A 24,982-nucleotide genomic window follows, 5' to 3' on the forward strand; every position below is an offset into this window, starting at 1 on the left:
TATTTTCCTGTTTTACCTGTATGAACACAGCCTCGTAATAAAATTATCTTTTTATACTGCTTATTCCCTTGTATTTCCATTGTACTTTATGTTGTTGAACTTTCTATATATATATATATATATATATATATATATATATATATATATATATATATATATATATATATATATTATATATATATAATAGAGAGAGAGAGAGAGAGAGAGAGAGAGAGAGAGAGAGAGAGAGAGAGAGAGAGAGAGACTACGGTCACGAATACCGAAATCATGTTCAGTCACTTGGGAAAAATTTGATTGTTCATGGCCTTTCTTTTTGAATGATGACAACCGTTCTTCTCGAGGAGAGGTTAAGTTATTCAGAAAACACACACACACACACACACACACAAACTGGAGATTTCCATACCCCGAAAATGTAGGGTAACGGAACAAATCAACCTAGTTCACCCGAAAGTCCGCTACTTCTTAGAACCAAATAAGATCTTTGATACTGCAAAAGTTGAGAGCTTCCCTACTACCAGGGTCAGTACTGGAATTGTCCAGTGACTCACAGCCTGAAGTTAGGTATTCGTAAAAAGATAAGCTAAAATGTCGCTGGCAAACGAACGTACTACTACAGTTTTGGGCGAGCAAATTTAGCGTTACACATCTTGCAAGTGTGATTGTGTTTACATTGGCGTAACCCTATAGAGCAGAACTGGCACTTATACGTACAATCAAAGGAGCCAGGATGCTTGACTGTCAAGTGTGACGCAAGAACTAATACATAAACATAAACAACGAATAATTCTCGCCGGAGTAAAACTCATAAAAGCCACAGAGAGAAGATAGAAATGAACTTACTGAGAAATCATCCGATCCATTAATGGAAAATCACTAACCGCTACATGCGACTTCACTATCGCTAAATGTACCAGATTAATGGCTTATTGCACTGTGTAAGAAAACTAGACTATCGGCTGCATGGAGACACATGCACTCAAATACATATAAAAAAAACCCTTACGCATACATAATAGATGTCCTCTTTGTATATCGCTCCTGACTTTCTTGGAATAACTCTGTATACTGGAGATCTATCTATCTAAATAAAAGTGGTCAGATTAAACCATCTGAATACAAATGTTTCACAGCATCCGAGTATATATGCATATGATGAAGCAATTTGCATTCAAATCTTTCTTCTAAAGGGGGTGACAGGTTCAGTTCAACAAATTGATCGTTCCTTTAATAAAAAATTCAACAAAGATAACCTCAATTCAAGAAGCACTACCAATTCAATTCATATTGTGAAGTGCAGCAGCAAATTTTAACACCAACGATGGGAAGAGAAAGCTCCTAGCACTTTTTCCTACATACAAAATGAAATTTTAAATAACAAACATAAATCGACTCAATTATGTGATGGACAATTTATTTACCACGTTGAAAACAGTTTCTCATATGATAAGCGAATTTAATCTGTTCCTGATACCTGTCACCAAGAGACAAATTTGCTTACTTTTAGGAAAAAAAATCTAAATAGCTCGGCTGGAGAAAACCCATACTTGTATCTTCAATTACCTGTCAAAAAGATATCTGGAGTGTTTACTTATAAACTGAATATTTCAAGCGATTTTGTTTCAAAATAACTTTGGCACAGGAGCGGAAATTATATAATGCAATGCCTGATCCAGAGAGGGATAAAAGTCCAGAGTGCAACAATTAAAGGCAAACCCCGTGTTCCCAGAGCTCGTTAATCGTGCTAGGAAGTCTATGTACAAGTGCAGATTCCAGGTACTTACGTAAAGAATCTTCACCAACTGCCAGGGTATCAGCACGCATGGAAGACAATTGGGTAACTGTAAGGCCCTTTTAGATTTATCTGCATTGAAGACAACGCTGGCAAAGGATGAGCTTAAAATCTTGCGAAGTGATTGGGTTGTAACTGATTTGGTTAACCACAGCTTCATAGCTTGGTAATGTAGATGATATGCTTGATCTTCGGAATTTTTCTATAGTGACCGCCATCAGAGATTAGCTGCAGAGAATGTTTTAGGAGTCCATACCCATTATGTCCAGTGTTCGACAGGATAGTGTTTTGAGACATCTGATTATCAGTCTTTACTAGCAGCATGCTTGTCGAACATGAAAATAATAAATTACATAAAACAGACGGCGTACATTTTGGCAGGTATTTGAACTTAATGAAAAATGAAATGCATTCTAGCCTCTACTAAGCCCATCCATAACTGGTGAAGTCAGTGTGGTATGGAACTGACTTTCACAACACCTTTTACGGCAGCATTTAAAAACCATATCATGTACTAATGCTAATAAAACGCTATTGTCTATAAGACTTCTAATGATTACAAATATGACAGAATAAATACCACCTGTTTCAGATGTTTTCTTCAGCTTCTGACGAAATACTATTCTTTCTGGATGATAAGCATACTCTCGGGATCTTTATTTTTTAGGCAAAACTGCTCCGAGACAGTTTCCCTTTATTCCATAATGGATGTAACGCCGCCCAGGAGCTAAGATCTTTTATCTCCTTTACGATAAAACTGAGGAACAGTCTTCCTGGCATCGGCAGGATATTGATGTTTCTGAGTACAAGAAGGATGTCATGCTTATTTCACTGTAGCATTATGTCAATGACCATAGTTGTTGTGACGCCAGTCTACATAAAATATTACAGCATTATAATATTCATTTTCTTGCTTCCTTCTCAACTAATCTTTAACCGCTTGTTTATTCCCTATTTCTAACAATATATATATATATATATATATATATATATATATATATATATATATATATATATATATATATATATATATATAATGTGTGTGTGTGTTTGTTTGTATACAAATGTATGTATTATACACATATACATACATACATACATACATACATGAAAGAAACTAGTAAAACAGGCGAATAAAACACCAGAAAAATACTGATACCCAAAACTAAAAATAACCAACTAGCACCATCGCAAATGAAAATATAGCACACACTACGAGTACTATAAAAAAATCAAATGTTACATAATTACCCGATAAGAAGTATCATGAGTACTTAACATATCACGTTAGTTCAGGCACACAAATACACTACCAAGATCAGCCACGGTTAGTTAGCTTAGGGGATCACTGAAGCTCATACAGAAAAGTAGGACACAATTGCTTTTCAGGTTCATAAAGCTAAAAATAACTGGCCTATCGTAAGTACAGAGAGAGAGAGAGAGAGAGAGAGAGAGAGAGAGAGAGAGAGAGAGAGAGAGAGAGAGAGAGAAATATCTATTAAAAAAAAACATAAGAAACATGAATTGATATTGTTGGCATCAGAATGCCAAACTCATGAGGAGTTACCCTTGTTTAACAAAAAAAATAAAATAAAATAAAAAAGCAGACAGCGTCTCGACTGAAATTTAAAGTCATCCTCATCGCAAAAGTGTTAATTTCTCTCTCTCTCTCTCTCTCTCTCTCTCTCTCTCTCTCTCTCTCTCTCTCTCTCTCTAATACACACAAACGAGCACACACACACACACACACACACATAAAATATATCAAGAGATATACATCAACACCACAAATACCGTAACTATCAAAACTAGCTAATAAGAAAAATCTTTCCACAGCGACACTGACTACAGTACATGTTTGCTAATCTAGACAGGCCATAAAAAGGGGGTTTCTGGCTTAACTCCAGTACTTTGCAGGCATTCTAACAATGTTAATGAACGCCTCATCCCCGAAGAGGAGCAACACACATCTATCCAGTGCGTTTATCTTTTGTGCTGTAAAACTAGTTTTCTCCCAGATAATCGTGGGCTCAGAATCTATTTGCGTCATCTGAAAATTATGTCATCTAGTCAACTTCTTGTTAGTCTAACTCCAGGCATGAAATACTCTAAAATAAATTACGGGGAAAATCACTACCAATATAAACAGTATAATCAATGATAATCTCGACTGCTTCATTTAAAAGAGAAATAAATCAAAGAAACTGCACTACTTTCCACAAAGCAGGAAATACCCTTCAATCGAAGGTACCAAACAAGCATTTGCCAAATCGACTACACATGTAAGACACACCAGGAATAAAGAAAGATAAGAAGCATACTGTTCTCCCTGAACTTCCTTAAATCAGGTTCAAGTAAGATATCGCACAACATGCTAAACTGTGTCAGTCTGGTGCCAGACCACCCAATAACCGCATTTGTTACAATAAGATTCCATACAAGATAAATATCACAGAATTCTCCATACTACAATAACTGAAACAATTTCGTTCACTTGCAGCAAACGGCAAGACGATTAACACAAGTTATCTCAGTATCATATCGAATTAAAGTCTTATAAAACATATATCTATAATGTATTCCACTTACAAACTACCCATAAAAAACCTCCACGGCTCAGAATGAAGGGGGATAATAGGAACAGATTCATTCGGAAAAAACATAAAATATAAACAAACCACCTGCAAATAAGAAATTTTCAGTTCTAACAGTTGGTGTGATGCCTGCTCATATAATCGTATCTAAGTGCAGGAAACTCGAATGGCTAAACCACATTTAAAAGGAAAATCACTGACTTTTGAGACGGAAAAGTATTTTAGCCATTTTTTTATGGAACGGATTCAAGTGCAATTACATAACCCAGATCTGGCTCATAAAACATTTAAAAGTGAAAAAATAATTTTCTTTTGGATTGTCATTAAACTGAGACGACAAATTCCCGAAATAACCCGGAGGGGAAAAGGGCTAAATCTCCCAGAGACGATGAGGAAAAGGGACAAACAGCAACATAATATGAAACATTTCCAGTATTCATCAATAACGAAAATGCAGAGTCAACATGGAAGGTACGAAAATCAAGTAATGAGACAAGGATTTAACCTTTCAAGAAGTATCATGACACCTTTAAACACCTCAACACGGAGGAGAGTTCAGGAGAAGTCTGCATTGAACATGCTTGGACAAACAATCAATTTACTGTCACTACGATTACCTTCACATTAATTAAGTTTTTAATGACAAAATAATCTCATATTTAGAATTACAGTATGACTTCATATGGAAATCATTTGTATAAAGAAAACGAAGACAGTTTCATCACCGTAGCCACGATATTACATGAGTAAATATTCAGATCAGTGTAAATCCCTGATATATTGAGATTTTAAAAAATCGAGCTGCATAAATCACTTTTTACGCCTTTTCAGGAACTTCATTTTGACGGCAAACATCTGAATTTACACGAAATGAAAACTATACCAGCAAAACCTCCAAACACCACCAAATGATTTCGGGTACAGAAATGCCAGAAACAGTATCAATGAGCCAATCCCTTTTAATAATAATCATAAAAAAACGATCATCCGCCTTTAAATAAAAATAAAAAGAAATAAAAGCGTCCTGCCCAAAAGGAATGAGGCATAAAAAGACAAAGTGAGCCTAGGTTTATATATATATATTATATATATATATATATATATATATATATATATATATATATATATATATATATATATATATATATATGCTCCTTCAGTATCACAAGTCTCTTATGACATGGCCCACTCTTCTGTTTTATTTTCTATAAACAAAGAGGGCTTGTTTACACACTGCCACGAGTCTAATGACAAAAACATTCTAAAAACAGAAATCTGATAATTAACATTATGCGTAAAACGTCTCAGAAAAGCTTTAGTAATCTCTCTCTTGGTATTATTTAACCATGAACACAGTCTCCAAAAAGTACTTATACTAAAAAATTTGTTTGCTTTTATGCAACAAATATTCCAAGGCTTTGATGCACTTGGCAAATGATCATTGTGCGTGCTAATGAACAAAAATACATTAGTTTGTACGCCGATAAATATAGAACAGAATTCAACATATACTTTTGCCATTAAATCGATTAAACCAAATTTAACTGTTACTCTTCCGGGTACCTTTTAATCGACAAAAAGCAACAGTAGGATAATCAACAAAACGAAATTAAAAATGTTCAAGATTTTATCACGTTTGTGATATAAGGATTTGGTCCGAAATGAACTTTTGGAACGTTCTTTAATTACACACATTTTTATATCTAAAACCACACAAGAAGCCGTTATGAAAACAAGGACTTCAACACTAAGATCTACCGACCAAAACTTGGCGTGATGAGTATAATTTTGTTAGGTGACTGGGGACGTTCAAATGAAGAACCGACAACGCCAGTCACGATGAAAAACTAAACGACAAAGAAATCGGACAGGGACAGTGACTACGCAACTTTCAAACCAATGCACGCCTCCCTGAACGCGCACAGCCACCCCTTCCATGCGCACTCGTCCCTTATGAAATGTCAAGCGTGTGGCCTAAGTGGAAGTGCATGTGCGCATGCTCATGTTTATCTCTCTTTTTTCCCAGCAAGGAGACCACGCATGAAACCCTTTGTAGTTAGTGGTGTATGAAGGGTGCGTAAAGTTTAATAAAGGGTAACTAACATTCTCTTTTTATTAGTACTGTACTGAAATTGTCTTTTAGCTAATAAAATAATGATGCAGTCAGAACTGTCTGAAACTACTTCTTTCACTATTTTATAAAACCTACTGTTTTCTTGCAAGTCTACACAACTTATCAGGTCCCCTGCACCCTAAATATAGTGCCAATCTCATTTGATTTGATTTTATTTGATTTGATTATGCACTAAGGCACTTTGGCCATTTAGTGCTTACGACAATTAAAAGACGGGGTTACGAGGTTGGGAAGAAATGTAAACATGTCCAGAAAATAAAGGAGATGGAATACAAGGATCTAAGGGTAGAACTGGGAGGAAACCCAACATTTGCACTAGGAAGTTAACAGTCAGAGAAGTTGGACAGCAATGAGCGAAAAAAATAAGCGTGGGGGTCGGAGGTAAAGTAAATGGCTAAAAAAGTGGATCTAACGGCCGGGGGGAGGGGGCTTTAAACACCCTTTCGTATTGCCTGCAATGCACCATGTGATGTGTACTCACGGTACTTCCTTTCGGAAACACCCCGTCTCATGCAAACCGTTCATATTTAAATGCCTCAATCCATTTGTACTGGTTAGAAGACTAAGAGCAGCTTGCGCCTTTTGTAAAGCGGCATTTTAAATTCTTGTACTTAAATCAGGACACTAGAAAAGTAAAGTGAGAAGAGTTTATTATAAAAAAATTACACAGTAATGTTAACTATTTTTTTAGCCTAGTTCCTTCAGTAAAGCATAATACATTTAAAACTGTCAACAAAGAGAGACTGAAACAGGAAACACTACTAGAAAACAAGAGGCCCATGAGCCAAACTGCTCATCTGAGCCACCTTCGTGCGCTTTCAAGTACATGAGTAAGATTTTTAATACACATTCCTATGTAAAACTTTGGAACCCTACTTCCCTGGCATCAAGGGCCAATGTTTGAAAAATGTGAATCTACATTACATGAGGATAACTGACAAACTGTAGGCCTGTTGTTCTTGATATTTCTATACATTTTTGCCCTAATTTTCATAGGTGGACAAGCTTTCGCATATGTTTTACTATTTTTGAATCAGTACTTCTATAGAATACGTAAATGACAGCATCTTATTTTCAATATTCTCAATTATCTTCCCTTGGAAAGGAAAGTAGTCCCAATCGAAGAATCTTTTCCCAAAGGTGCTTTGTGCAAAATTTGGTTAAAACTGATCCTATGAATCCAAAGGATAGTTTGAAAATGTAAAATGTTTGCACCAGACATACATACATACAAGACAAACACCAGACAAATTTATCAGAAATGCTGTGTGTGTGTGTGTGTGTGTGTGTGTGTGTGTGTGTGTGTGTGTGTGTGTGTGTGTGTGTGTGTGTGTGTGTGTGTGTGTGTGTGTGTGTGTGTGTAAATCTATAAACTTTTTTTACCTTTGATGTGGAACGCCACGATAATATGACTAACAAGGCGAAATAGCACTTGACACGAAAATAATAATAATAATAATAATAATAATAATAATAATAATAATAATAATAATAATAATAATAATAATAATAATAATAATAATTTGTTTCTTAATGACTAAGCTAAAACAAGCTGTAGAAGTTGAGCACTTGATGAGAGTCGCACTCTGCTCTGTTACTATGGCCCCGACTATATATTATAAAGCACCAAAACGGAGTAGTGGAATTTTCACGAATATGAATTATTATTCTCTCACAACTTTATACGTTACAACTATATATGCACAAACTTAGTAAACTGTCCTCGTGATTCTTGCTTAGGAAAGAGATGAAATAAGGCAACATTACCACTGACGATGAATCACCTGGATGAACTCTCATTAATACGGGCCAGGTTTAACAGGTTGAGCAGCTACGGCAACCTCACACGAGTAACCTTTAAAAAGCAGATCCAGTTATTGTCCGATGGCTGGAGATGCAACTATAGTGCCATAATTATCTATTTAGTTTTTATTACAAAGCATAACAAAGAGATTCTTGGCATTATCTTAGATTCTGCTTAAAAAGTAAACATATCTCTTTTGACCTCATGAGGTCTCTCGATACTCTTCCTGTCTACCAACCCACCTAATCCCTACACAGGATTGCACTAAAACTTCAGCCCCCTCATGTGTCATACAAGAAAAAAACAGGTCTGGGCCTTTCTTTCCTCTGCTATTGTCCTTCACTTTCGCATTTTCCTTCCTAGGTTATTGCTTTCCCCCCTCTCTCGGCTTGACATCTGCTTTCGTCATATCCATCTAACACTGGATGGGCTAGGTTTCTGTTAGATAAACATGAAAATGCCTGAGTCCAATAAATCCTGTTATTAGCTAACGACAGAAATCTCTTACCAACCCGTGATCTAGCATCACTTTTCACTAAATCTTTTTCCCCTGAGGGCAGTAAAAATCATGGCCTAGACAGGTGGCTGGAAAATTTCAATTTCCCAATATATTTAAAAAGATGTCTGTGTACCTTCTGCAAAAAAAACTCCGGAACACCTTAGTTCGTCAAATACCCCTTTCCCTTTCTGTATATATGTTTTTATGTGTGTGTACTAGAGATCGAAAACAACATACTGATAATAAATGAATAATAATGTAATTTGTGTTCCTGCTAATTTAAACAATTCCATGTTCAAACGGAGCGGTAAAGGTGCTAGTGCTTACCAAATACAGCGAATATATCTTGTTTTGAATTTCCTTTTTTAGAGCTTAGAAAATACAGACGATTCATCATTACGGTGTATCATTTTTTCACGTTTATTGGAAACAAGTAGAAAAACCAGTAACTTGTTAACATGATCTTCACTTCAGACTGACGAAAAATAAAGATCCAAGAGACACATAGCAAAAATAGAATACAAATACACAAATAACCAAACACACCAACAGAGTGTAGTTCATAAACACGGTATTATGAAAAGGCACATGATCCTTTAAAGCACCACTTCAGCTTCTCTTCACACATTGATCATCAACATACTCAATCCTCCCAGGATTTCAAGAAGCATCCAAAACTTTATACCGACGGGAATAAAACAAAAAAAAACCTTTTATATTGGGCAGTATGATATCCCAGTAACCCCAATGGGAAAAAAAGGTTCCACAGCAAAATATGTGGACCGTTCTGTCCCTAAAGGTTACAATGAAAATTTCCTATAAAAGACGTCTCAGCAAGAATCCCTATGGCGATAGATTAAATCATAATTAGCCTACCACTGCTAGGAAGAAGAGAGACTATCACTTTTAACAATTCTGATAAGACAATGGGAACTAATAGTTAACAAACCATTTTTACATGCTTTCTATTAATATCTTTAATTATTCCATTGCAAAAATTGTATATTACAAACTAAATTATTACATACAAAGCATTCAACATCTCTCTCTTTGAGATTAATTTTGATGGTTAACATTTTGCTTCAATGTTTTTACATAAATGATAAGTCTTGAATATCTATATCCAAGAGGAAGGAAGAGATGACTGACATACTTAGTGCTGCAATACTATAACGAAGATCACATTTGCTGTATGAATATGACCACGAAAATTATGCCCATAACCTGCACATAAAACCCCAAAGATAGTATTACCTCCTAGCCACTCATAACATTTTCTTCGAGATGAATTTTATTATCCAGGTTCTATCATAAAGTCCCTGTACACAACAGATAACTGAATAAAGAAAAAAACAATCTCCCTTCTTTACCCAAATAAAGACACCAGACAGCAAAAGATGTAGCATTAGTCTAAGAAACTAACCATGAGGACGGAAATAAAGAGCAAAAGCACCGATAAATGCAAAGCATGAGAAATCTCTAACCAAATTTGTCTGGTGCCACAATACATAGAGAAGAACAACTTTGCCAAAGATATTGATGCATACAAAGATGACAGTGGTACACTCTGAGCTTAACACCATCACTGCCAACTTTTCTTTCCCAAGGTGCCAACTTGGTGCTGGCAGAGATTTCTACAACTGGCACTCACGTTAAATGCTCAGAGGCCCGGCAGAGACGACACCATGTGGGACTGTACAACATTAGGGCATAACCAGATTTTTAACTATTCATGTAGTCGATGGCAGACGTACATTAAACATCAAAAGGAAAGTAAAACAAAACCTGAATACGAATTTCTTATTTAAAAACAAAAACTTTTCAAAACATGAACGGATACTTCTAAGACAACAAAATTAACTTGTAAAAAGGCATGAAGTTATTTAAGAACACAATGCTACATGCTTTACTTGATCAAACACGGAAAACCATTTTCATATACCATATTAAATTATTGTAATTCTTACACAAAACCTGTTCTATACCATTTTCACTGTCCCTCACTCTTTTTTTTAAACTCGTGAGAATGTGTGCAACCGCACGTACTGATGACTCATACCACTGGTAGGTATTATCTGTATTGGCAACAATTACAAGTACCTTTCATCTACATGTAAATGAACATGACAGTTAACTAAAAGTCATTCATTTTCACCTAACTAGCTCTTTAAAACAGACTAGCTTCAGATACGGCGTGGGAAACACCCACTGCTATTTACTTAAGCATTCGGTCAGTCCCTACAGATAGTCCGAACCTCTCTCTCTCCCTCTCTCTCTCCCTCATACAAAAGGAACAGAAATAAAAGAACTCCTTAATAATAAAGGTTAGGTTTGAAAAGATTTTTGCAATAACGGCGTCCATAAACCCACAAGGATACCCTAAACCTTTAAACGGGAGATATAATACATGACTTGGAACAAAAGCATACAAATCTCAAGTATTTGAAGATGAGACGAACGAGGATTACAATAACTGGGTTGAAAATTTTAAGCAGAATTCTCATGGCTATCAAGTAGCCACTGAAGTCGTAACCGAAAAGCATATGCTTTGTCGTGTTAATGATGAGCAGTGTAAGACGACCCAAATAAGACACGGCAATAATGTTCCATAAATGGACACAAAACCCGCATTAAAGCAAAAGAAATGACTCAGAAGAGAAATAACAGCTACAAGTTAATGACAATCTAACAGAGAAATATAGCATTTCTTAGCCCAAAATACCTGATAGATACGAAAGCTTCAGTATCTGAATAGAGACATCAAGTGCGGAGAATACTAAAATCATGCTTAACAATCATCATCACCATTATCCTTTGTACATAAGATTTTCCAAAATGAGGTCAGATGTGAAACAGGTTACGTTCTTTCTACTGCTTTCTATCTTGCTCACTTTCTAAGTGCATTCCTATCTAGTCTCGGTCTTCATCTATGACCCGTCTCCACGACTACTTGGAAATTGACCGGCTTTTCATAAAGTCTACTTTCTTGTTAATGCTCATGACATGTATAAACACTCTCCATCTTTGAGAGCTTCTGTATCTAGCCTATATTCCTGCCTCTAGGCATCACATCTTTCCACATCCTTGTCATCTATCCAGTAATATGATCTTCCTAACACATTTCAGATATGAATCGCAACAGTTTGCTGTCACAAAATCTTCCAAATTTTCAGTTTCTTTGCAGGTGTCCACAGCACTAAGACGGATATAAAAGCATACTTTAAGTACTAACCTGCACACACTTTACCTGCTCAGTTAGGCAAGACTACAATGCTTATTGAACGGCGAGTATATTACATATAAATACACAACATTAGGTACTTGCTGGCCTCTTCATCTCAGCGATAACAAGCTTCCGAAACTTTTAGACTTTAATTATCACAAATGAACAAAAGGGGAAGTATGGTACACTGTTTTTATATTGATGGCCACAGTCCATTGCAATCTCTACCATTTTCACAACTTACCACGAGTTCGTGCGGAAACTTTAACATACGAGTATAGCCTAACTGTTATAAACCAGTTTAACATTAAATATCATGGAAGTGGCTATAATTGAATTTAGACTATAAGGTACAGTGATAGCATTTACAGAACTCATCAATACACAAAATGACGTACCCTTACTTGAAAACACGAGTTAAGACCTTGCTTCACTAAAGAAATACAATAATACAATTAATTATACAATTATACATACATATATATATATATATATATATATATATATATATATATATATATATATATATATAATAAATGCAGGAGTCCAAAGAAGACGACAGTCAACAAAACAGTTGCATATTTATTAAGAAACGTTTTTAATTTAGCTTTATTTTAAATTAGAGAATTAATGTGTATTTTTCAATTTTACAGACTGATGATGTGTTTAAGTAACACGAAACGTTTCTAATAAATATGCAACTGTTTTGTTGACTGTCGTCTTCTTTGGACTCCTGCTTGTTGTTGTGTATTTCCGCCTGAATGTGTGTATATATATGTATAGTGTATATATATATATATATATATATATATATATATATATATATATATATATATATATATATATATATAGGCTATTATTATAAATAATATACATAAATATACCTACCTGTTTTTAACAAAAAGTTGTAAATACAGGTTGATGATATGGCAATGGGGTCACCACTGGGTCCCACATTCGCCAATATATTATGTGCCACCTTGAAGAACTGTTTCTTAGACAATACCCCCAGTTATTTTGGCCCATTTTTTTTTTTATTTAACCTGACTTCTTCATCTGTCTGCTTGGGTCGAAACTTGCAACCAATTGTTTACCCACTTCTACCAAACCGATTTCGCCCAGATTTTGTGTACATGTTCAAAGTCAGTGACAATGCAACATTTAAAAAAAATTTTATTAAATACTACTGCAATTTTATCGTTGTGTATTATGCAGAAGCACCTAGCCAAGGGATTGTTTTCAAAGGTGTGAAACATGCAGTGCCAGGACCATAGATTAGTAAACTTTCGTAACAACCGTGCAAACTAGCGAGGATGGGGTTTTGCAATCGGTTCAGCCACTCGGTGATCCAAGCAGTACTCATCAGCTGTCAAAACACTAAAATAAAATTAAACCACGCTTTTATTTCAAAATGCAGCAAAAAGTATAAAATAGAACTTTCTGTGATCCACAATATTAATGGGTATTTACGCCTAAACATGAAAGCAAGGGGTGCCTATTTGCCTAATCTTGCATTATTTTCCTTGGAGTCCTCAAAAAACTCTCTGATATGCACCAAGTTTGTGCCTGAACGTAAAATCGTGGGCCGCTTAACCTAACTTGTGTACACTTCTATGCAGACATGTATTGTACTGCATTGTATTGAAAACGTACTTTATTGATGCAATGTGTACATACAGACATAGGTAAAGAAAGAGCTTTATGGATGCAAAATTTCACGTCAGTAATGCGAATTGTCAAGCAATTTCTAATGACGTATATAGCCTACTCTTAGTGGTTCTTGAGGAAGCTTACCAAGTATAGAACCCAATTACATGCAAGTCTTTGATAACAATCACTTTACCGCCTTCACTGCTTTCACAGACCTCTTCAGGTCTTAACAACTTACATCATCACTAGGTACATAGCAAGATTTGATCCCACATATCCGTGCTGTGAAATCTTGTTTCGGAAGCTTCTCAATTTAAATGTTTGTATAGACTGTATGGAAGTTACGTTAGTACGCCACAAACCTCGTCCCCTTACGTTTTAGGGCGTAAGTAATTTTTAATTAGTTTCATTTTTGTTTAAAGAAAAATCCCATGCCAATATGTTTTTAGTTTGTCAACACATTTCATCAAAATATTAGGTTTACGATGGAAATAGAATCAAATAATCATTTACCTTTCTTAGACATAAATATTTCACGTTGTAATGGGAGATTTCTCAAAGGTATTTTTAGAAAAATGACGTACACTGGTTCGGGCCTTAGCTTTTTTTAGTAACTGCTCTTTGACAGTTAAGCTGATTCAGTAGACACTTTCATTCAGAGCCTATTCCCTGTGTTCAGATTGGAATAATTTTCACAATGAAATGTCATTTCTTGAAGTATCTTTTAAGAATAACTGTTATCCTTCTGACCTCTTTGACAGAATTGTTAACAAGCTTTTAAACTATATTTATCAGCCCGGTTTATTATGTCCCCAGGTTCCAAAGAAATCAATGTATTTTTCATTGCCATATGTAAAACATGCAGCCTTTAGACGTGAACTGACAATAGCCCTATGCACCTTGTACTCTTATGTTAATTTCAAGTTTGTGTTCAAAAACCCGTTAACAATAGGCAGACTTTTAAAATTCAAAGACACCCTTCCAGAGTAGATGCATTCTTTCGTTGTTTAAGAATATACCTGTCCAGAAAGTAATTTTGGAAATTACGTCGGATCAACCCGATGCTTATTGAAAGTCCGCATCAATTCCCATTGAGGTGTCAGTTATTGCACTGGCTGCATTTTCATATCAAAAGAATTTTCAGCCATATGGAACCATTCAAACTCATGTAAAACTGACATTATGTACAATAACTTCAAAACACTGTCAAACTACCGATTGCCTTTCGCTCTCTCTTTGACTATTCTGTTCTCTATCAGTTAGCAGCCAAACCTCTTACCAGTTAGTCCAACAAAACCCTTTCCTTTTTTTTATTTAATTATTCTTTTTATCTATTATGTTATTTCACTGAATTATGTGTAGTTTTAATTTACTTTTAGTTTAAAGTCGCTTTGTAGTTTTTATTTTACTTTTAGCTTTATGACTGTTATATTACGAAACCAGATTTCTTATAATTATTAGCTTATTTTAGCATATAATATAGTAAAATTTAATTCTATTTATAGCCCTGATGACGGGAAAGGGTTCCCGAAACGTTGATGTAAATAAAATGAAATGATTTCCGGTCTTTCACCATCCCATTTTTATTATATATATATATATATATATATATATATATATATATATATATATATATATATATATATATATATATATATACATATACATATATATATATATATGTGAGTGTGTGTGTGTATATACATATCAAATATATATATTTATATACATCAAATAATCATTGATATGATTATATATATACTGTATAGTATATGTATATATATATATATATATATATATATATATATATATATATATATATATATATATATATATATATATATATCAAATTCATCACAAGGGGAAGGGTGAAGCCTAAGGCCCTACCATCTATTGGATTCCTGTAACACTTTTCTTATTCATCTCTCAATTTAATAGTGCAGACGGTAATATGAGGCAATTACCCAAGTGATGATTTTTTTTTTTACATTTCAAAAGAAAAAACTCAAAGATGCCTAGTGTTTCATCAAGAGTGATCAGTTTCCAACTGTAAGACACACTTTATGTCATTATCTTTCATTCACGTCAGGAAACTGAATTTCACCTCTTCTAATCAACCAGGAAATATCACTATCCATGACAAACCCACCAAACATAATTTGCCTTATCTGTAGTAACAAATTCCACCCAAGACACAATACAAACTGCAAGTTGGGTTTTGTGTGAGCAACTTGATATATATTTTAAAAACAGTCTTTTCTCAGCCAATCCATCATTCATATTAAGGCCACCATCGGGGTAGGTATGTGAGGTTCCCAAGGGAATCTACACTGTTAATAAGGCTAGTTATGAATTACGGTACTAAAAAATTACTTTTATGTTACAATAAAACTTCATATTTCAGTTCTTAATTGAAGCAGGAAAACTTGAAAAAGAGGTTTTTTATTAGCAATCACCCAGCCATGTTAACAATGTAAATCAGCCCCTTTCACAAGCTCAGTACCATGAGCTTGTGAAAGGCAACTTTAACCACAATTGGTTAAAGCAGGCTCGATAAATGAATAAGGCCCATAGCTATTTACCTAGCCTTTTAGAGGTAAGACTAGAACACCAAGCTTCATGGACAGATAAACTATAAGAACAAAAAAGTTATGCTGCATAATGCCAAATGCCAAAAATCATCCAGTACTTTCTCAAGGATCTGCCAATATTGCACATTGTGTTCCTGCTTCATCTAGTTTCCTTTCTTTTCTGTCTTCAGCCCTTAGAGCTCCTCTTAGCATTACACCCATGCCAAAAACCACTAATAAATCTCTCTCAAAAGAAAAAGCTGTGGTCTGATAACCCTCAGGATGCATTATTGACCGTTGGAAAATTAATGAAATCATACAAAAGCATGATCATGAACTGCTTACTTTTGCAAAGAGCTACTGAAAAGTAATGACAGTCAGCTTTTCAAGATAAGTATTCACACTCTTCAAAATTACACCAAATAAGATTCTACTCATCATGTTGCATAAACTGCAAAAACAATAGCGATTACAAAAAACTTCTGGACAAAATACAACCATAATTACATAATTAAACATAATGAGCTGGGAACTCCCATATCAATTAAATGCTAAGCCAAAATAAATTAGTGAATTTTATTCATCTGGACATATTACTTTCCAAGATACAGAAAGGAAATCATTATATTAACTTCAACAATACAAGGCAATAAAAACGAAGAATGAAGAACAAAAGAGAATAAAACCGAGAAACCACCTTTGTCAATGTACTGTGGACCTACTGAGGAAGAACTATCCACCCGTATTTAAACTCCCAATGCAGTTCTTAATAGGTCTGACTGATCTATCAATCATACGGAAGCAATTAAAGTATTATAAAAATAGCATTTTTGTACAACCTGTTCAGCATGTGAATACAATCTTCAATTTTGGAATATAAGTGAAAAAGCAAATTAACAAAATGCCTAAACGTCATATGTACAGTAGGTATATTACAAAAGTGAACTCTACAGAGACTAAAAGGCTATCAACTTGCTAACAAGTCCATATAGCAAGATACAATAAAACAAAACCTACCTGATACCTGATGGTACAACAAAGATTAAATATCAAGAACAAAAAATATACATATATACATAAACAACAAGGAAGACACATACAAAATGATGCATATGAGCAAGATACAAGTACAGTACTTTAAAATTATTATTATCACCTCATTTCACACTTCACTGCATATAACACAATATTACCGAAGAGACTGAAAGACCTCTTGTATGAGCACTATAACATTGTGGCATATCAACTTCACATTAACATACACCAGCACAAGCAGCAAGAGACTTCAGGTGACAAATCCAGTTAAGTACTGAAATACAGTAAGGAAAGCTGACACGCAGGATACCTCTTGATGATGGTCTAAACCATAACCATCATTGTTGGGAAAAATGAAATTACTACTTTCTGCAATATTTTCTAGAAGACAGGTTCCACAATGGTACTGATATCCATGCAAAACAGAAATATTCCATCAATGGTAGAACAGAATAGAATAGAATATACAATTTAGGCTGGAAAGCCAAGAGCCGGGACCTATGAAGGCATTCAGTGCTGAAAGAAAAATTGAGAGTAAGAAGTCTGAAAGGTGTAACAGGAGGAAAAACTTGCAATTGCACTACGAAACAATTGCTAGGTGAGGGTGGAAAGTAAGATGGAAGACAAAATATGAATGAAGGTACAATAAAGGAATGAAATGGGTTACAGCTTGGGGCTGAAGGGACATAGCAATGAACCTTAAGTAATGCCTACACTGCACTGTGTGAGGTGCACTGACAGCAATGCCCCCCTACGGAGTAGAACAGAATATATGATGCCTGTGGCATCACTACTAACACCACCGTAGGCATATGAAGTCTTATGAACCATCTACCATTCTGGAAGCATTAAAAAATTACTTGTTTTCACATTTCACAAAAGCTGAAGAGGTGACCAGCATTATTAAGTACGGTATGCCTTGTTCAGAATCAATAAAAATACTGTTCACTGCTACCTGATCACAATGAATCATGGAAGGGGAGTACAATATGGGATAATCAAGCCTTATGTTTACTGCAGTTGACCCTTATATCCTACTGACTTAACCATTTACTGATTTGGTCTAGATCTCTTTTTAACATTTGCAAGAACTTCACTTCATGCTACGAAAGACTGAACAATATTAATAGCAAAACAATGAAGGCCATGTAACACTAAGAATGGCTCCCAGTCACTTAAAAACTGGATAGCCTATGTGCGTTGCATCAAAACGGTGAGTTACTACATTTACATGAGGCATTACCACAGCAAAGTTTCATTGCTTTAGGCTTACAACAACATTCACATATTGCCATGTTGCTGATGAGCAAGAATACTTAAACAGAGTAAATCCAGAAAAACAACACTGCGACAATAATAATGAAAAGTGTAACTATGTCTCTCATTGCTCACAGAACAGGCCCACTCACTGGATGTGACTCATCCTAGTTGATTCCCTTGCTTTTGGCAGATTTGCTGGATTTTGCTCCATGATTCACTGTAAAAACAAACCTTCCCAGAAGGAAGAAGTGTAATTATAACTTTTTTTTTTTGTAAGTACATGACAGAGGATGGGTGTAGTGTGACAGACTGGAGCCACCAAAAAGTTTTCTTAAACTGCTTGGTTTACCTTCCTTCAAATACACATCATCATCATCATAAACAATTATGGGATTAAATGTGATACGAGTTCTCTCCACTGTCTCTTGCACTTTCTGCCTAAACTACCATCATGTCTAGCTCTTTATCAATCCCTTTAACATAATTTCCTCGACCTTCCTATAGGTCTTCATCCTGTTACTTTCAAATCACATGGTTTTCCGACCAACTGCTCCTAAACCCCTTCACAGCATGTGTCCAAACCACCTCAATCTTTGAGATCACAGTCTTTTTTTCAAAGACTCTGGATACCACATCTCCCTGTCAATTACTGAGTTGTATTATGATCTTCCCACCTCACTCCAGCCAAGAATGTTAACATTATATGGGTCACACCTTTTTAAAATCTCTCCCATTTTCCTTGTCAGTGCCCATGTTTCTGCTGTCAAGAGTAGAATAGTGCATATACTATATATGCATTATAAGTTTTTTCTCTATTGACCAACGGGAAATTTCTATTTACATGTGTTATAGTTATCACTCCACTTCATCCAAGTAGCACCTACTCTCTTACAGTTAACTCAACTCCTATATTAAAGTCCTGCCAATCTATCACAAGACAGTACCCAACTCCCTTCTCTTCCCCATCGCTCTTGTGTTTTGTAATCATGGGCACCTCTTATGACACCGCCTGTTACATTTGATACACAGCAAAGACTGTAACTCCACACCTCTCCCACATTCGACACTTTCTGGATTGTACTTTTTCCTTTCCAGTCACCATGAGCTATGTTTTTGCTTAAGTTGATTTTCAGTCCTCTTCTTTCCCTTCCACTCTTCCATCTTTTTAAACACTCCCAACAAAACTTCCTCAAATTCTGCTTTTAATGAACTGCTTTTAACAAAAAGACAAGGGTTGTTGCTTCTTTTACTATAATAAAAAGCAAAGGACTCAATGCTGATCTTTGATGGACACCAACATTCATCTCACTTCTGACACACCTGTCACTGTCTTCAAACTAGACCTGGTGTTATGGTCTAGTAACAACAGCTTAGTCAATCTTTCTAGTACCCTCTGGCCTTGCAAACTCCAGTGAATCAGTAACAATAATTAAAGTTGTATATACTTCAAAATAAGATGATGGTTAACCAATTTGTTATCTTCAAACAATTTAAGGAGACGATGTAAAAATTATGCATTTTTTAAAACTGTCTTTAAATATTAAACTTTAGAATATCAAATCTCCAACTGTATGTTTAGCTCTGTAAATGTCACCAGAGTAGTTTAAGCATTATTTAACTAGTATATTTTTAAAGTGCAAATCAAATATGGCAAATCTGCATAAAAAACTCAGTCAAGAGTACCACTAGGCTATATTCTCAGGCATTCATTATGTAATTTACACTGATTATTGGTTATATTTTTTTATTCTCAGCCCCTTCCTTTCCTCAAAGACTCTACAGGGCCACACCTCAATCGACTCATGTTGGTTTATTGTGTAAGCATGTTTTCACTGATGTAGCAGTCATTAAATATTAAACTATCTTGGATTATCAAAAAGAGTGCAAATTTTCTGCTAATGGTACTACAGTAATTACATAAAACAATAAAAGCGCTATGTCCAAATTTAAACAAGCAAAAATGCTAAGTTTCTTTTCGCGCAAGGTAAGGTTTGATGATTCTGGGGTACAGCATATAGGGCCTAATGCTGTAAGAGCCACAGCCCATGAAACTCCCAGGCCAATGAAGGATTAGATTTTTCCACGGGGTTAAGCAACACGGCCATTATTGTGGAATCCTAACCACATGGTGGTGGCTCATCCTATCAACAGCTGCTCTACCCACCACTCCAATGAAAACTAAATGACACGATCATGGATAACAGTTTAACTGCTTAAAACAAGCCAACAAAAGTTGGTTAATAGCAGTGAAAATATTTAAACAAGGCCAGAGGCTAAACACTGTATAGCAATGTGGTATGTTTGATGATTGATTAGGTGATTGATCAACATATCCAGATTATCCTCTGCCGAGCCCTCTAGCCTCTAGGTTTTAAGATCTGAGGGCAGACAGAAAATGCATGCACGGTATACTTATTACAGACAGATTGAAAAAGACTTTACACATGGCATCTAGACAATAGTTTTCTAAATTTTACAGAAAACTAAAGAAAAAACTTTAATGAGGGTTGTTTTAAAAAATTAAGTATACCCTTTTAGTTTAAGGTGTTTAGGGCACTTCAGACCACTGAGTTGATTGACATGTTTTGCCTCCTAGGGCTGGCCCGTAAAAGGATTAGGATTTATTTTAATTTTTGGGTTAAGAACTAATTTTGGTTACCTAGCAACAGTTGAAAGCTTTGTTCATTAAATAATAGGTTATATATAACAATTTCATAGGCATTCCCCTCACTAAGCTGTACAGTTGTCTTGAGAAAAATTTTGCAATGATGAGACTTAATTTTTATGAGATGAGATTCCATGAGTGACCATCATGAAGGAAGGCTAGGAGAATCTGTGCAGTACATTGCTATTGCCTCTTTTTTGCTCATAGATACAGTCTGTCATTAAATAAGTGCTATTCCACCTAGTAGAGACATTTTTGGATTAATTTGTGTTGTGGAAGATTATTCTGCTGCTGTAGATCACATAGCTTACTGCAAGCTAAAGGAGAGTGACTAAAATGGCCTACAATCTTTTTTACAGTTTGCAATTATATCTTTTATAACTCTTGTTCAAAGATACAGTCATTTATGACGAGCTGACGAGTGTGCAAAACAAGAAAGACCATCATACTCTGTACTTCAATTCCTTTGACTATATTTGCTCCATTATCTCTGGCAAAAGATGAATTTATAATCTGGATGTCAAAATCCTGAACTATCATTAATCATATTAGTAATATGAATTGCAGTGTGTGGAACCCTAAAATATAACCATACCTGCACTGCACATGTTAAAATAGTACCCAATCAACAGAATGGCAATGACTCATTGCTGGTAGAGGTAGACATAACCATAGTTAATTAAAATTAGAATTACAATAATAAATTGTTAAATACACTGTAAAGTATTAAGATACCATCTGTTTTAAAAGATAAACAATGAACCTATATTCAATGATGCCTTTATATATAGTTTGTTTGGTGGGCTTTGTTAATATACACATTTTATGAAGCCTAAGAGGATTTTTAAATTCCTATACTAATGACAAAGTATGGCTGGTATCGCCAGAAACACCGATACCGGATACCACAAAACTCAGCCGATACCACCGATACCGATACTTGGGCACATCCCTAATATCAAAGCATGCAATTTCATCAGTGTTGAAAATTTTTTACTCAAAAAGGCTGATGAAAGAACCATGCTTACCTTGCATTATTGTCTACAAATGATGGATTAGAATGTACAACCTACAACTACCATAAACTGTACATGACATACTTTCTATTATGGATATACTAATATCTACAAAGGAATTCCGATTAATAAAAGGTACAGGGTGTTTTACTAAAATTACCCCTCCTCTTATCAAACTACACTTTTTGAACAGGTAAAAATCGTATACTAAGTCTATACGTGTACAAGATATGTGCTTTGGAATATCATACAACAACAATGTTAAGACCAACTTATCCTTAAGGGCCTACTTTATATTTTGCAGTAGGGGATAACTATGAACAAATAAACCTATGAGGCTATCAAAGAGGAAGCAATATCCACTTTAATACATGCAAAACAATTTCTTCAGTCCTCCAGATCATGCGCCAATGACAGTATATTCCTCCATGTATAAAGTTTATTATTACTCTTGGTCGTGAAAGTGGAAACAAAGCAGAAGCAGGAAAAATCCAACAGATATAAGTATTACTGTCCTAGTGTTGAACCCCAAGATAAGTTTCTGCCTAGTGTGACATACACTTGCACAGGCCTATGTACCGTATGCTCTCGGAACTACCTTTTCCAGTTTAGTCAATAACATTACATTATGCTATTCTAAAGCACGGTGGCACTTCTTCAATCATCTGAAATACCATATACGATGGCGAATCAATAATTCCCTATAAGGCATGCTCTGCTTGCAGTAACCTAAGCTACGGGTACATTAGGCCTAAGATACTGTCATTTCCAATGAGAAAATAGGTCATAGCTTTAACCTTATAGTATTGAGAGGCAAATTACTCATTACATCTAGCATACAGGGAAAATTAAAATGTCATATTATATAATGTGCCACAAATGGTTATTTATCTGGTAACACAACCGAAAGGCAGTCTTGGCAAACCAGATGGTCAGACATACCTTGAAGATTTGGGGACTTCGGGGAAAGTTGTCTGGCTGAGTTTGTTTAACTCCTGCACGGTCTTTAGGGCCTGAGGCTCCGCAGAAATACCCTGGGCACGGGTTTTTCGCGTTCTCTCTTTGCCTGACCCAGTTCCTGCTGGGCCTTTAGCAAAAAGCATAACACTCTGGAATTTATCCAGCTGAGATCGGAGTTCCACAATTTCATCATCACGGACTTTGAGAATCGCTTCCAACTGTTGAATTCGATCATCCTTTTTATTTAACATTTCTTGTAACTCGACTAACGACCCCATGTTCACTATTAACAAAAATGCCTGACAGTCCGTTATAAGTGAAGCATATCCTATCCTACCACACAGTACACTCTTTCGCTCACCTTGCCAACAACCAACTAACAACACATGAGATCACACACGTTCCAAAATTGTCCTACTCCGTCAGGAGATGTCGCCGCGTTCGGGTGCTCTAGCTGTTACTCCAACCCATTAATATCTAATTATATCAGATAAACTAAAGTCAGTTCCCTTCCTAAATTCTTAATGACAGGTAAATATCTTCTTATGCCAGCTCTTTCTGAAGAGAAAACAATTATACAACGATAAGTCGTCAAAGTTTTGGTAGTTTTCAAAGTTGTGAATTTATCCTACCGAAAGGGAGATGGGAATTCGTCTGCTAGCGGGTTCCCTTCTAGTGGCGCATGGTACAAGCAACAGGTGGTGGGCGGAGCTTACCATTCATTCTTTCGTACGCTCTATTTAAATCCCACACTTCAGATACACCACTACACTGCCGGTGTCTGATTACCTACCTCTTGAATCCACGAACCTTTTTGACAAGAGTAGCTCACGAGGACGGTGTTGATTCCTTCTTGAGTTACGTGTTCTCGATACATTTTAACAACTTAATTTTTATCTTACAGTCTTGTATTTGGACATACTGATTTATGTTATCTCATTAAAGTAGTTATGGTTTACTGATAAATGATTCGGGGCCATCAATAACCATAGACATTTGTAAAAAAAATTCCTCAAACGTTTTTTACTTACATCAGTTAGCTTTGGATACATATATAAAAGAAACTATATGGATATTTGCTTGTGTGTGTGTGTATATATATATATATATATATAGGTATATATATATATATATATATATATATATATATATATATATATATATATATATATATATATATATATACAAAATCAGTTTTCACATTTTTGTTTTTAAGAGTATTACGTACTGTATACTGTATGTGTAGCCCGAATACATTATGATAACAGATATTATCGACTTTTGAAACTTGAAATTTCACAATTGGAAAAAATATTAATAGCACATCAGCTTGATGTCATGCTCCTCTAGTATGGAGACATTAAAACCCAAGTTGGGTTTTAATGTCTCCACAACGATGAGGGAGCATGACAGTCCGAAACTGTGTGCTTTTGAATATATTTGTTCTCCAAATTGTGGTTCTTTCCCGAATACATTGATTATGAAATAGATATGATTAGGAATATGGACAAGAATTAAAACATACTGACTCTGTATCTGACAATGCATAAAAAGAGTAAAAGACATTTTATGATAAAAAAGAAACTCAAACACAAATAAACCTGATTGTACGGCCATATAATAGTGTCAAAGATGTTCCCCATCTGCTCAAGAAGTTTGGAGTTAATGTAGCATTTAAGAAAAAGCACTTATGAAGCGCTCACCCTAAAGAATGTGGATACCAAGTTCTATATAAGTCTTGTGATAATTTTACATTGGTCAAACTGAAAAACACTGGAAA

At 35.2% G+C, this 24,982-nt stretch overlaps 1 protein-coding gene across 2 annotated transcripts in view; it reads right to left on the minus strand.

Annotated features, from left to right (window-relative positions):
* LOC136835384 (cGMP-dependent protein kinase 1-like) overlaps positions 1–23,623 on the minus strand; it is a 100,907-nt gene extending 77,284 nt beyond the window's left edge. Inside the window, exon 1 of one of the 2 annotated variants that reach the window (XR_010852121.1) lies at positions 23,185–23,610. Coding sequence is in view for 1 of the 2 variants with exons in the window: in XM_067098868.1 (XP_066954969.1) it covers positions 23,185–23,480 (296 nt within the window). In the remaining variant the exon portion in view is untranslated. Of the gene's footprint in view, positions 1–23,184 lie in introns of both variants that reach the window. The other variant, XM_067098868.1, reaches the window with a different exon arrangement.
* Between the last annotated feature and the right edge of the window lie 1,359 nt (positions 23,624–24,982).

The sequence above is a fragment of the Macrobrachium rosenbergii genome, chromosome 55 (assembly GCF_040412425.1).
Source record: "Macrobrachium rosenbergii isolate ZJJX-2024 chromosome 55, ASM4041242v1, whole genome shotgun sequence".
NCBI lineage: Eukaryota > Metazoa > Arthropoda > Malacostraca > Decapoda > Palaemonidae > Macrobrachium > Macrobrachium rosenbergii.